At 34.2% G+C, this 14,878-nt stretch overlaps 1 protein-coding gene across 2 annotated transcripts in view; it reads right to left on the bottom strand.

Annotated features, from left to right (window-relative positions):
• Positions 1–14,878, bottom strand: part of SKAP2 (src kinase associated phosphoprotein 2) — a 200,400-nt gene that overhangs the window by 172,277 nt on the left and 13,245 nt on the right. For both annotated transcript variants that reach the window (XR_004026389.1, XM_030796056.1), the window contains exon 4: positions 7,467–7,574. Coding sequence is in view for 1 of the 2 variants with exons in the window: in XM_030796056.1 (XP_030651916.1) it covers positions 7,467–7,574 (108 nt within the window). In the remaining variant the exon portion in view is untranslated. The remainder of the gene's footprint in view (positions 1–7,466; positions 7,575–14,878) is intronic.

The raw sequence follows: 14,878 nt of genomic DNA, 5'->3' as shown, positions 1-14,878 counted from the left end.
CATCTATGTGGCCAAAAAACCTATGAAGAAAAGCTCATCATCACTGGTCATTAGAGAAATGAAAATCAAAACCACAATGAGATACCATCTCACGCCAGTTAGAACAGTGATCATTAAAAAGTCAGGAAACAACAGATGCTGGAGAGGATGTGGAGAAATAGGAATGCTTTTACACTGTTGGTGGGAGTGTAAATTAGTTCAACCATTGTGGAAGACAGTGTGACGATTCCTCAAGGATCTAGAACCAGAAATACCATTTGACCCAGCAATCCCATTACTGGGTATATACCCAAAGGGTTATAAATCATTCTACTGTAAAGATACATGAACACGTATGTTTATCACAGCACTGTTCACAATAGCAAAGACTTGGAGCCAACCCAAATGCCCATCAATGACAGACTGGATAAAGAAAATGTGGCACATATACACCATGGAATACTATCCAGCCATCAAAAAGGATGAGTTCATGTCCTTTGCAGGGTCATGGATGAAGCTGGAAACCATCATTCTCAGCAAACTAACACAAGAACAGAAACCCAAACATTGCATGTTCTCACTCATAAGTGGGAGTTGAACAATGAGAACACATGAACACAGGGACGGGAACATCACACACCAGGGCCTATCGGGGGTGGGGGGCTAGGGGAGGGATAGCATTAGGAGAAATACCTAATGTAGATGACGGGTTGATGGGTGCAGCAAACCACCATGGCACATGTATACCTATGTAACAAACCTGCATGTTCTGCACATGTACCCCAGAACTTAAAGTATAATAATAAGAAAAAAAAGAGGTTTAATTGGCTTATGGTTCTGAAGGCTGTACAGGAAGCATGGCACTGGACATATGCTTGGCTTCTGAGAAAGCCTCAGGAAGCTTACAATCATGGTGGAAGGCAAAGCGGGAGCAGGCACAACACGTGGTAAAAGCAGGAACAAGAGACACAGAGTGGGGTTGGGAGGTGCCACACACTTTTAAATGACCGGATTTCACAAGAACTCACTATCACGAAGACAGCACCAGGCCATGAGGGATCTGCCCCCATGATCCAAACACTCCCCAACAGGCCCTACATCCAGCACTGGGAATTACAATTCAACATGTGATTTGGGCAGAGATAAATATCCAAACTATATCAGGTGGAGACAGAGATTTAGTGTTTCTAACAAGCTCCCAGATGATGCTGATACTGTTGGTCTACTGACCATACTTTGAGTAGGAAAGGGCTAGAAAATCACTTCCTTTTCAGTACAATATCCACCTCTCTAACCCAGAGTCTTATCAACACTCCCTTAATCAAAAGCAGCAGAGCAGTATGCTAGCTGGGGAAGAGGGAAAAAGTAACTCTTTCAAGAGCAGAGCATGATCCTTACAGTTGACAGACATGAATTCAAATTCCAGTTCTGCCACTAAGTAGCCATATGTCATTGGGCATATCACTTAACCTCTCTATTCTTAGGTTTCCTCATTTGTCAAATAGTGACAGTACTCTACTTCATAGAGATAGTCATGATTAAAAATAAGTAATGTAGCAAAGCATTTAGCTTGCTACCTCCACTAGATGGTCTCTATGCCTTAATTTAACCTACATTTAACTGCCAGGACAATATCCCTCAAATCTGCATCCCTCACTTCAGTATACTCCTTCAGGGATCTCTTAATGACTACCAAATCAAAGGTAAATTCCTTAATTTGGCATTCAGCTCCTACTATAAATCATGCACCTACCTCCAAGACTCCCTCCACTCCTTCCTATTGAACACCACCTCTGGTCGTCACCCATATCTTCTCCAAGCAGATCACCTCACCTCACTGCCACCATTCAATTTACTAATTTTGAAATGTGGGGACACAAGCATTTAGTGCTCTAGGGAATGTCTAAGCAATTACCTGGTTCAAACTCTTCATTTCATATACCAGAAAATAAAAATCCAAAAAGGCCTAAGCAACTTGTCCTTGACAATAAAGTTATCATCGATTATAATGAAAACCTGGTTTCTGAGCTTGAACTCCAAAAGTTCTTTTCAGTTTGTTTTCCCATTCTCTGCAACAAACCTCAAGACCCACATAAAACTCACTTACATAAAAGGCCCTCCCTCCACAATTAGAATTTAGGCATAAAATTTATGCTGTGGTTTTTTTGACAGGATGCTAAAACATATGGCTGATTCAGTCAATACATCAGGAAGTAAAATCAATGAAACCAACTACTTGCCTTGGTATAGACTAAATCAATTGAATATTGTAGCACATAGTATTTATTATTTTTGGAATGTGGCTTAATATAACCTAGATTGCTAGTTACCTTATTCTAGGTGATTATCTTCTCCTGCCATCTAGATTACATTTTTCTTAAAAATAAGAACTTTATCTTATTCACCTCCAATTGCCCTGTCCAAGTATCTTGTTCTTCTCTTCATGTACTGTGTAAATAACTGCTAATTTGCTGAATTAAAGATGCATTATTTTTCATAATGTTGAGTTTTATTTAACCTTTGCAATCTTTTGTATCTGTCCACTTTGTTATAGTATCATCTGTCCACTCTGTTTTATTCTGATTAATTTTCCCGATCAATAGCATAAAAACTTAGAAAGATAATTCTCAATGGCTATGTGTTTTATTTACTAATATATACCTTTGTATCACAAAAATATTTTACATCTGTGTACTTTATATCCCCAATTGCACAATATATACCTTGAGGATTAAAAATATGTCCTCTACTTTCTGTCATTTCCTCAACTATAATCCCTTCCCTTCCACCAAAATACTTGAAACTGTGCTATACACATAGCACAATGACTAAAATAATCATTGTTATTAAACTGCTAAAACATATATAAGCTAGCAATTTGGCAAATTAAGATAACCCAAAAATTTTAAAAACAAAGGTGAAATGTTAATACATGTTATATATGCAAAAATATGTGCAAGTTGCAAACTGATTAAATTTTTTAGAACAAAATACAAAAGATAATTTTAGGTGTCAAAAATATGATAGTGGGTTAAAAACACCCTAAATGCTAAGTTATTGAAAATTTTTTTCTACTTTTAAACATTGTTTCATATTTATCCTAAATGCTAAGTTATTGAAAAAAACCTTTTTTTCTAGTTTTAAACATTGTTTCATACTCTACTGATATCAGAGAAAAGTAAAACATCTATTTTGTGGCTTTTGTAAGAACTGATTAGTGCTACACCTAATTTTACACAAAAAAAGTCTTCCTCAAAAGTTTGGTACATTAAATTTATGTTGTGCACATGGATAGGTTTATATCTAAGCCTGTTTTAGACACTTTCTAAGAGCTAATTATTTATAGGCATCCTGGAGACAATCTTTCTAAAGAAATCTGTTGGAAAAAATGATTTACATGCTTTATGAATCCAAATTTTTGTACACTGGATTTTTGTAAAGAAAAGTATACCAAAAAACATTTTTAATATTATAAATTATGATAAAAATAGTTCAGCCTTTTTCTTAATCCCTGAGATTTAAAAAATAGTTCCATTCCTAAAAAAAAAATTTCTTCATACAAACCTACGTCTTGCAATGCCCACAGCCTTTCAGTAACCTAGGTTATTCAGAAATTTTTAGTTAGAAAGACACCAGGACAATAAATGACTGTTTTGTATTTTCAGCTTCATTTTAGCCTTCCTGTATTCACACCCTAGAGGTTTCAGATTTTTATCCACAAAGTGATTATGGTCTAGGATTGAATCAGATTTGTAACAAACATCTACTGGGATCCTTTGACCTATCATCGACGGGCAGAGCCAATATGTCTTCTAGCTCACTGAATCCTTTCACCTTACCTTAGGGACTTTCCACAGTGCTATATAGTTAGAAGCTTTCTTTCACAAATGACAAAAATGACTGAAAAATGATTTCAGAATAGAAAAATGGAAACTCAAGTAATTATATAGTGTCTAAAGTCTACTCTATATCTACCCACCTTAGTGCCTAAACATTTGAACGTGTACAGAAAGGGATATTCTTTAAGGTTGTAAATCTCATTATCTCTGACTTTATCTGATTACTGACATGCACCATTTATATTGACACTCCAATATGTCCAGCCACATGATAGCATAAAACTTCTAACAGTGAACTACAATAGTCTAGAAACTATTATGATTTTTTTGTTTTCCAGAAAAAAATCAAGCATAAAGCTAATAAAATGAAACCTCTAATAAGTATACTTTCTTCTAAATAGAATATCAAAATGAAACTCTAACAGCAGTCATGCAACCATTTATAAATAAAATACAGACTCTTATTCTTTTTCCTAAAAAGGTAATTTGGCAAGTCATTCTCTCTTTTTTTGCTATTGGTCTCAAAATGTAGTTCTTCTCAAAAAATATAAAACATAAGAAGCATTTCCAAAGAGGGAAAAGAAAAATTTACAAAGTACAATATTTTTAAGCTACGAGCTATACAAAAATCTGTCACCATCTATGTTACAATTCTAGTAATCAATAAGGTACTTTTTTCCCATGTACAACTCAAAAATCAATTATATCAACTCTTTTGTATAGAGAAGCAGCACACCTTTCAGGCAACTAGTATTAATGAGTAGACATGACTATAGAATCTCCATCTGTTTCTCTGACAAAGCTGTGGCTACTCTAGTCTCTCACTGAAATTCCATTAATCTGGTGTACCAAGGTCCAATGCGAAAATCAAAACTGCATCTAACCCTTTATCAGCTCACAATAACCTACAAGTGAACTCTGCCTGTTAGCATGCAGCAAGTTATGATTTTGCTATCAATCAGGCAGTTGGCCAATAAAAAAAAAAAAGGCAGGCTGAAAACAACGTACCTGGCAGGGTTTGGAAACTTTCTTTTTGTTATTTTCATCCCCATTCAATTTCTATACAGTGCCTGGACCTTGTAAGATTATGCATTATTCTCCTTGGCTGTGATTTAATTGCTACCAGCAATCAAGTCTAAGCATCACTGAAGTGTGCCTGAATTTCATTAGAAGATATAACTTATGCTACTTTCCTACAGTACCTAATAAACCATAAAGAAACCAAAACACATATGGCTTGAGGGAATAACTGGAAAATTAGGTGGCCATTTGGGAAATGAGTGAACTTTTGAACCAGAGGAACAGAGAAAAAGAAATATTAAAGCAAAAGACAGACTTAGAATGCACATAGAGATGTGCAGGTTTGACCTTTTCAGTACCTTGAAAATTACATTAGCATTATGAAAAATACATATCATGTTTAGAGTTTATAACCCATTGAAGTTCAGATACTTTGTTAGTGCCTTCCATAAGGTAAAAGTCAAAAGGACAAAACAACAATCTGATCTGACAAAAGGCCTTTTGGTCACCTGTGCTAATTTGGTTATGCTTATTGTTAAATGCATTATCTTTTTTATAATTAATATATTATTGGACTGAGGTCACATAATGAAGCAAATTTATTCATCAAAGGAAAGAGAACACACACAAAATCTAAGTTGAAGAGAGAAAAACTGATACATTGAGATGATATTTTAGAGTGAATATTAACTGTCCAAGTAGTAGTTTAAAAATTAATTTTAATAATGATATTCTTAGAAGGAAATGTGAAAGTATCAAAAATAGTATTATTTATATATCAAAAATGAGTAATACTACAGGTAAAAGTTTTAATCTGCTCAAGAATTGCTTAAACACTAATGAATAGGCACTATTAACAAAAAAACTTGATGTTACATATAAATGTTATTAAATAATATTTAAAATCAATAAAATAACCTTTTAACAATGATCTTTTAGTGTATTTCCTGAATATTTGGTTATAAAAATATATGATAAATTATTTACTCTTAAAAAGAAAACACAATAATGTAAATGCACTATAATTTAATAATAATTTACTTTTTCTAACAAGCTACTAGAGGATTTCTGGCTCTCATAGATATTTAATTGTTGAATTTCTTTTTAGGTTGCAAATTTTTCAGGAATACACATAGCACTCCCCTGTATATCAAAATATTTATGCTATTTTAAGAGACTATGTATATACAGTATATGAATATATTCTCTGTATGTCTTAGTATAAATATTGTGTGTGTGTACACACATACATTCATATATACCAAATTTTACAGAGAAATAAAGCAATTATAATGTGTCTGAAAAATAGTACCACTTAAATAATAATTCATTGTTTTGTCTGAAAATATTATTTCTTTGATTATAAAACATTTTCTAGTAGAAATGCTTTTGAAGATGAGGTTGGAAAGGGTAATGCTCTGTTTTGGTGAAGAGAAAAGAAATGCTTATCTCTTTAAAAGATAGAAAGTGAATATAACAGCAAAAAAAATCCCTCCCTTTACAAATAGAAATTAAATGTTTCCCAAAGCATAGAATTCAACATAAAATAGATATGACTATTATTGCTACACTTTGTGCAAAGTTCTGGATATAAAAAAAGATTGTTTTGTACTGAATCAGTGGTTAGAATGTTTATCACTTATGCATGTACTTGACTTATCCCCGTTCTGCAATAGACATAATTTTATACCTCATAAAAGCAATTTATGTTTCCAAAGGGAATAATCTGGATAACATAAAATGTGGAGTGCTCTGTTGCAGGAAGCATATTTTCATTCAGCAATTGTATTTAGAGATGGAACTGCACAGTTTGATCATCACATAGTGGCAGAAGGTATTATTCATTTCTATGTCTATGTGAAACTTTGAGTGCTACAAATTAATATGCATGACTAATTTATTGATACACATTCTTAATTTATAACTATATATTACCCTTATAAGGTTTCTATAATGCAGATGTACTCAATGGCTATAACAGAGAAAGTACATACTACACTAAAAACAAGTTTCATAACTTTGGCAACATTCAATAGCTTTTAGAAATTACTAAGAGATAAATTTATTACTAATTCAGTTAATACAAACACTGCAATATTACTGCATAATATGGTGCACTTTTAAGTGACAATATAAAAATGAAAATGTGTATTAAAAGGAGCATTTGATAAAAACCTGTCTCAATGTGAAGAGGCAATGTCAGAAAATTAATTTAATATTTTATTAGCTCATTTTGTATAAAGTTTTCAGAAAAAAATAGATCAAAAATCTTTTTTATTATTTATAAAATAAATAATACAGTAAGCCTTTAAGTAGCACAATAAAATTAAGCAAGAATCTGGTAATATTAAATTAACTAACAAACTGTTACTAATAACATTCATATGATGATACAGGCACTCTCTCAAACATTTTAGTGAAGAAAATTTCCAAGAAAAAGAACCAACTACATACTTAGGAAAACCTCACTAGAACCACTAGAGAGAGCTGTTTTGTTCCTTAAAAGGTTTTGGTAAAGGTAAGTTAACCCAAGCCTCTATGTTCATCTGCTTTCTCATAAAACTACCACCTATATACATAGCATTGTTTCGTGTGAGTGTCAGAGTTATGTGGGAAAATGTCACATACCATCAGAGAGGGCTTCATCGTCTTTATCATATCGTTCTGAGGCTAACGAAATAGTGTCTGGAGGCCCAGCAAAAGGGTTATCATATTCTTCCCCATCTTCTGCATCACCTGTTAAAAAAAAATATCAGAGAACTGCCTTTTTATACTTTAGCCATTTAAAGTAATGATACTTAATGTTACTGTTAGTTTGTTAGAAGAGGTAAATTCTACTAGTAAATCGAGTCATTGTCATGGAAAAACAAAGCAAACTTTTAAAACTAGGTAAAAACAGGTCTTATTTTAGTTTATAGCCATTGTAACTTAGATACAGTAAGAGTTTTTGAAGGTTATTATACAATTGCTTATTTATGACACAAAAGGATACAGTCCAAAATTATGATGATCTCTACAAAGAAGAATCCAAAAAGTAGAAGCAGGGTAAAACAGAGTGTATATCCAAACAAACGAGAACAAAATAACAGTAACAACAACAACAACAAAACCCAGGAAGCACAACAGAAAACATAAGACAAGTAATTCCATTTACCTATTCAATAATTTGAAAAATTATGATGAGAAACTAATAATGAAGCTGTATGAATATTTTGTATTTTCATTAAAAATCGCAGGATTAGAGAGGATTAAAAATAATCTGTTGCATTTTCCAGAGCACAAATCTTTTATAGAAAAAACTGCTTTAAAATTTTCATAATCTTTTTAAATTCAAGTAAGGGTAATTTACAAACTAGACACTTTCAGTTTCATTCAATGGTATGTTATTATTTTTTAATGTTCTGGCCAGTTTCCTACTTGATTTTCAAATCCTAGGTTCGTTGGTCGATTTTTTTATTGATTTTTCTATTTTAGGCTAATTAATCTCCACAAGATCTTGTGGTTTCAATTTTTTCCATATAATCATTTAAAATAATTTTTTTAAAAAAAACACAAATATGTGCTAGCCCAGTTACACATAAGCATTCATTTCTCACCCGGATTTCACAACAAAGAAAAATGTATGCTTAATTCTATATTAAGTATTTGACTGTTGAATTCAAGTTACCTGACAGAAAAACAGCCACCTCAGGGATTAACCTTAAAGCACAAGGGAAATCCCCATAGGAACCGCAGGGTGCCTATAGTATTACTTTTGAACCACAGTTCCTGGCAGATCCAGATTAAAGCCACTTGTCTCTCCAAAAGGTATCTGTGTCCTCTGACACCCATTTGATGGGTGTCACCCTATGTGTTACCACATTTTTGGTAGAGAAAATAGCCTCTCTCAAGACAACACTGTCCAAATAATTTTTTAAAAATACATATTCCTATTTCCTTATAATTTTGCCACTTCACGAGCAATTGTCATCAGAGACATCGCTCATTAAGACGATAAGGGCAGAACATAGAGATGGCTATATTGTCATCCTTAGGGATTCTACTACTAGGTACAGTAAATATGGTAATGTTACTCCCACAGTTAAAATTCTAAGGAACACATAAATACTACTTATTCTTTGGGACTTAATTTCTCTTTCTTTTGAGATGTTCAAAGTCCTTTTCAGAACACTCAATGATCCCTTACAATATTTCTCTTATGAAGAGAAGAAGAGTGCTAGGTTCGTGGCAGTGCTCACGCCTGTAATCTCAGCTACTCAGCATGCTTGAGGCCAGAGGATCGCTTGTGGCCAGGAATTAGACACCAGGCTGGGCAACATAGCGAGACCACATCTCTAAATAAAAACAATTAGCCAGGCATGGTGGCCTGCACCTATAGTCACATCTGTGGGAGGCTGAGGTAAGACAACCACTTGAGCCCAGGAGTTTGAGGCTGCAGTGAGCTATAACTGCACCACTGCATTCCAACCTGGGCAACAGACCAAGACCCCATCTCTAAAAAAAAATTTTTTTAACAAAAGAAGAGTACTCTGATTTCAACTATAAGGTAGGAAGGAACTTCATAAAGTGCTAGTAAACACGTTTTGATCATGTTACAACAGTTCATGGAATATGTACCAATAGGGATCAAGAAATTCTCAGTTACTCTTAGTTGTTGGAGTATCTTTACATTCTTAATGAAGTTAAGAATTTTTGTGGTATGAATTTTCTAAGAATATTTCATATCTCACACAAAAAAAATCTTGCTGCAAAAAAAAGTATTAGGATACTTCAAAAACATTACTAGAACTTAGCATGTGGCATATTTTGCTATTATGACTATTTAAAAAGAACAGTAAAACCAAATAATATATAGCAAAGATTTTGAAAAAAATTCAGATATTCAGGCTTAAATTAAATTCTATGTGGAAGTAAACAGAAAAAATTAAAAGTTTTTAAAATTAGAAGTAATTATCCTTTGATAACATCCATTATTATGTGTGCATATATATCTGTATATATGCATTTATATACACATACATACACACAAATGCAAACACCATTCTATATTCAATGAATATGTATAAATATATACATACATATCAACAGTTCATTACTAAAGCTATAAACTCAATAATATCTAATATGAGTTAAGAGTATTTATTCTACACAAACTGATCACTAACAGGTGAAAGACCTGAGAGTCTTTCATGGTTTGGTTTTTATTAAAGTCATGGTTTTGACTTTTATAGAAAGTCATGGTTTCGGTTTTTATTTAAAAAAATAGGCTGGGTGCGGTGGCTCACGCCTATAATCCCAGCAATGTAGGAGGCCAAGGCAGGTGGATCACCTGAGCTCAGCAGTTTGAGACCAGCCTGGCCAACATGGCAAAACCCTATCTCCACTAAATATACAAAAGTTAGCCAGGCATGATGGCAGGCACCTGTAATCCCAGCTACTCGGGAGGCTGAGGCAGGGAGAACTGCTTGAACCCAGAAGGCGGTGAGCCAAGATCATGCCACTGCAGTGGGCCAAGATTATGCCACTGCACTCCAGCCTGGGCAAGAGAGTGAGACTCCGTCTCAAAAAATAAAAATAAAACACTTTTGGGCTATATATTAAAACGAAATTGTCTTCAACTTACCCATTCTAAGAATTGCAGCTCATTGCAAGTATTTTTTTTAAATCAGTGTGATGTTTATATTTACCTAAGACAAAATGAATTAAGTACTGCTACTGGCTTCATTTCTTCATTTTTTTCTCCCCAAAATCCTTTGAATTAACTCAGAAAGCAAAGAATCTATATGCTACATATACAGGGATAGCCCCTTTTTAACCTGCATTAAGTTGAAAAGACACATCATTTTTCAAGATGGTCTTCTTCATCTTAACATTGTTCCAGTGATGGTCCATCCCTTTTCCTCCCCCCTAATTTTTTTTCAACCCAGTAAAGAGTAAAAGCTGCTGTCTTATAAGGAGTTTTAACTGAACACAGGGGTCACTATTGAGTAGTGCAAAGCATTTTTCCTCCCCAGGGGCTATTTGTAGTTATACCTGCAAAGACTTCTATAAATTTAAAAAAAAAAAAGTTCAACTTGCATTTATGTAATACAAAACTGAACTCCAAATCAACAATAGGCATCAGGTAAACATATCCAATATAATTTACAGACATAGTGAAAGCATTACAGCTAATCACACATCTAAAGAAAAGCACACTCAAATGAAATGTCTACAGAATCATTAGTTGGCAGCCATTCTATTACAATCACACATAATATCAGTGGTGCTGTGAGCCTGTGCTACTGACAATAGCATAAATTTTGCATCTCATTTCTGTGGTCATAAAATTAATGATCAGTTTAAAAATACTTCTTTGTAAAAGTTATTGCACAAAGAAAAGACATGAATGTGTCCCTGTTATGTACTCACAAGGATAATTATGGGGTTGTTGCTCATTAATACTGTTTCTTGTTTCCCTAGAAAAGCATTTGATTTATCCCACAACCTTCAAAAGTTTAATTAATGATACAAAGTTAACAGAATAAAAGACAATGATCCCAGACTTACCTTCCTATAAGTTCAGTAGTAACAAACATTGCAACAAACTCAAGGTTTAATCATACTACAGCAGCATATTTTTCTGAAAAACATTTTTAAATTTATACTAGCTGAGATCAAATTACTATTAGCCATTCTTTTTGATATGGTTCATCATCAATTAACATTTTCCCAAATGCCTAGAGATGTAGCCCAACAACAACTGAACAGTCAAAATCTCTACAACCATTGAAGCTGATTTATCCAATTTGTTGCTTGTTTTTTCAACACAGCCCTATTTTAAACACAATCAGGTAAACAGGAAATGAAGTAATACACAGGTTGAACATCCCTAAATCAACAGAACTCCAAAATGTTCCAAAATCCAAAACTTTTTGAGTGTCAACACGACAACACAAGTGGAAAATTCCATGCCTAACATCTTTGCTTTCTGATGGTTCAATGTACGCAAACTTTAGTTCATGCACAAAATTACAAGGTGTATATGAAACATAAATGAATTTAGTGTCCACACTTAGGTTCCGTCCCCAAGATAGCTCATTACATATACGCAAATGTCCCAAAATCCAAAATCTGAAACACTTCTGGTCCCAAGAACTTTGGATAAGGGATACTACTAAACCTGTACCTAAAATCTGAGTGATAACCATTCCTTCTTACTGAAAGACAAACGGGGAAAAACTACTCTAGTGAAAATAAATTAATTTATAATTCTCTACATAGTTTACTTGTCTAATTTTTCAAGTAATAATATATAGCTAAATATACATAATTAAGCATTTCACTTGTCATTTCTTCAGGAAAAGTTTCATTCTTAAGGCTTTGAAGGATCTAGGTCACTGAAAAGATGATTCTCCTCATAATTCTTCTACAATAGGAGGGCATGCAAATACTAAAGACAACTTCTGGCACAAAACTGGGGCAGAGCTTTAAAATAAGAAAAAACCATTTTTCAAGCACTGCCTGTGAAATATACTTCTACTACTACAGGTCCCATCATTTCAAACATGCTTAAGTCATTTGTACAAGGCCAATGGTGGGGGTAGGTGGTAGAAGGAAAAAGCTGTGAATTATTTCCTCGGATTTCACTGTGAAGTTATCGTTCAACAGAAAACACACTATGTTAGGAAGGGTAAAAAAAGGAAATTAAACATCATCCAAACTTCAGACTTTTCTGCTATTCTTATTCTGCTATTCTTAGTCCATTAATAAACTTAAGAAATAGTATGAGTGAGAAGGTCAAAGGAAACTGCTTTCTAAGTAAATCTATGCATATTTAACAATATCAATAAAATCTTAGGGCAAAATCTATTTTTTTTTTTTTTTTACAATTAGAGCAAAAAGATTTTAAAGGAGAAAATGAGACTTTTAGTTATAGCACCTGAAGCAGTGTATTCCCCTTTTTCAAAACTGTAGACACTAGTCCAGGCACAGTGGCCCACACCTGCCCGGCACTTTGGGAGGCCAAGGTGGGCAGATTACCGGAGGTCAGGAGTTCAAGACCAGCCTGACCAACATGGTGAAACCCCATCGCTCCTAAAAATACAAAAAATTAGCTGGGTGTGGTGGTGGATGCCTATAATCCCAGCTACTCAGGAGGCTGAGGCAGGAGAATCGCTTGAACCCAGGAGGTAGAGGTTGTAGTGAGCAGAAATCGCGCCACTGTACCCCAGCCTGGGTGTGACAGAGTGAGACTCCATCTCAAAAAAAAAAAAAAAAAAAAAATGTAGACACTAACATTTTACAAATTTGAAAAAAAAATCTCATGAAATATTTGACTAATGCTAATACATATGCCCTTCTTTTAATAATTGATAATTTTCCCCCAAATTGTTTGAAAACTGAATTTATGAATCAAGATCAACTTAAATCTTCTTGACAAATGAAGTTGAATCTGAGAATACGCATTAATATTTATTAAACACCTACTATGTACTTTCACATTATCTTATTTCAGTATATCATTCTATAAAGAAAGTAATCACACCTAAATCATCTCTGGAGAAAACCGAGACTAATACATGATCAAGACACAACTATAGGAAAAATTTTTTTATCATGTACTTAATATATACAGTATTAGAAAATTCTACTTATTAGTCAATAACGGTATTTACTAAATAGTAATATATTCTCATTGCAAAAATAATTATTTCAAGTCACATTAAGAGACCTATGATCTTGTTATGTGATAGAGAACAATGCTGAAATAATCACATAGCATAATTCCAGTGCATGAAGTCTAAATTCGGGAGGATACTTTATAGTATGAGGCAATATTGCAAGTAAAAAACTAAGGTTAGAAACTCGGTTATTCTGTCGGCCGAGCACGGTGACTCATGCCTGTAAGTCCCAGCACTTTGGGAGGCCAAGGCAGGTGGATCTCTTGAGCCCAGGAGTCCAAGACCAGCCTGGGCAACATGGCGAAAACCCATCTCTACAAAAAAATACAATACACAGGCAGCGTACCTATAGTCCCAGCTACTCAGGAGGCTAAATGGAAGAAGGATCACCTCAGCCTCCCAAAGGAGCTGGGGGAGGCTGAGGCTGCAGTGAGTCATGATCACACCACTCTACTCCAGCCTGGATGACAGAGTGAGATCCTATCTCAAAAAAAAAGGAAAAAGAAAAGAAAAAAAGAAACTAGGTTATTCTGTCACGTACAATACTTTGAAGGATATAAGAAGGAACTATCTGTTCCAGATAAAACAAGCAATATTTCAAATGAATAACAAGCACTAAAGTAAGCAAGAAGTGTTCTAGCTGATTAGATTCAAATCTTTCCTAAGTACAAGTAAAATTAAGGAATTTAGAAAATCAGCTGATAATTATTCTAAAGCTGCAATTTGTCAGATCTCTTCAATAGAGGAATCAAGACTTGCACATATAAGGATAAAAGAAGAATTTTAATAAATGAAAAAGAAAGTTTTAAAACAATAGCTTTCTACGGAAATGAATATAAACAACTGAAAAATTAGCTTAATACACAAGCTTCAATATCTAGAAGCCACTGTAATAAAATGAGTTTCTACCAGTGTGAACTATTCTCACCCAAAAAAATGGAAATATCAAAAAAATCTCCTAAGATCTATGCAGCCTAGTGTTTCAACTACCATATCAACTCAATGAATTTTAAATTTTAAGAATTGACAGCCACGCATGGTGGCTCATGCCTGTAATCCATCACTTTGGGAGGCTGAGGCAGCTGATCTCTTGAGCCCAGGAACTCGAGACCAGCCTATGACACATGGCAAAACCTCGTTTTTAAAAAAAAAAAAAAAAAATTAGCTGGGCATGGAGGCAAGCACCTACAGTTCCATCTACTCCAGAGGCTGAGGTGGAAGGATCATTTGAGCCTGGAAGGCGGAGGTTGCACTGAGCCAAGATGGTGCCACTGCACTCCAGCCTGAGAGGCAGAGTGAGACCCTGTCTTCTCAGCAAACTATCGCAAGGACAAAAAACCAAACATCGCATGTTCTCACTCATAGGTGGGAATTGAA

The sequence above is a fragment of the Nomascus leucogenys genome, chromosome 17 (genome assembly GCF_006542625.1).
Source record: "Nomascus leucogenys isolate Asia chromosome 17, Asia_NLE_v1, whole genome shotgun sequence".
Taxonomy (NCBI): Eukaryota; Metazoa; Chordata; class Mammalia; order Primates; family Hylobatidae; genus Nomascus; species Nomascus leucogenys.
The sequence above is the reverse complement of the archived record's forward strand: the minus strand, read 5'-3'. Positions and strand labels throughout refer to the sequence as shown.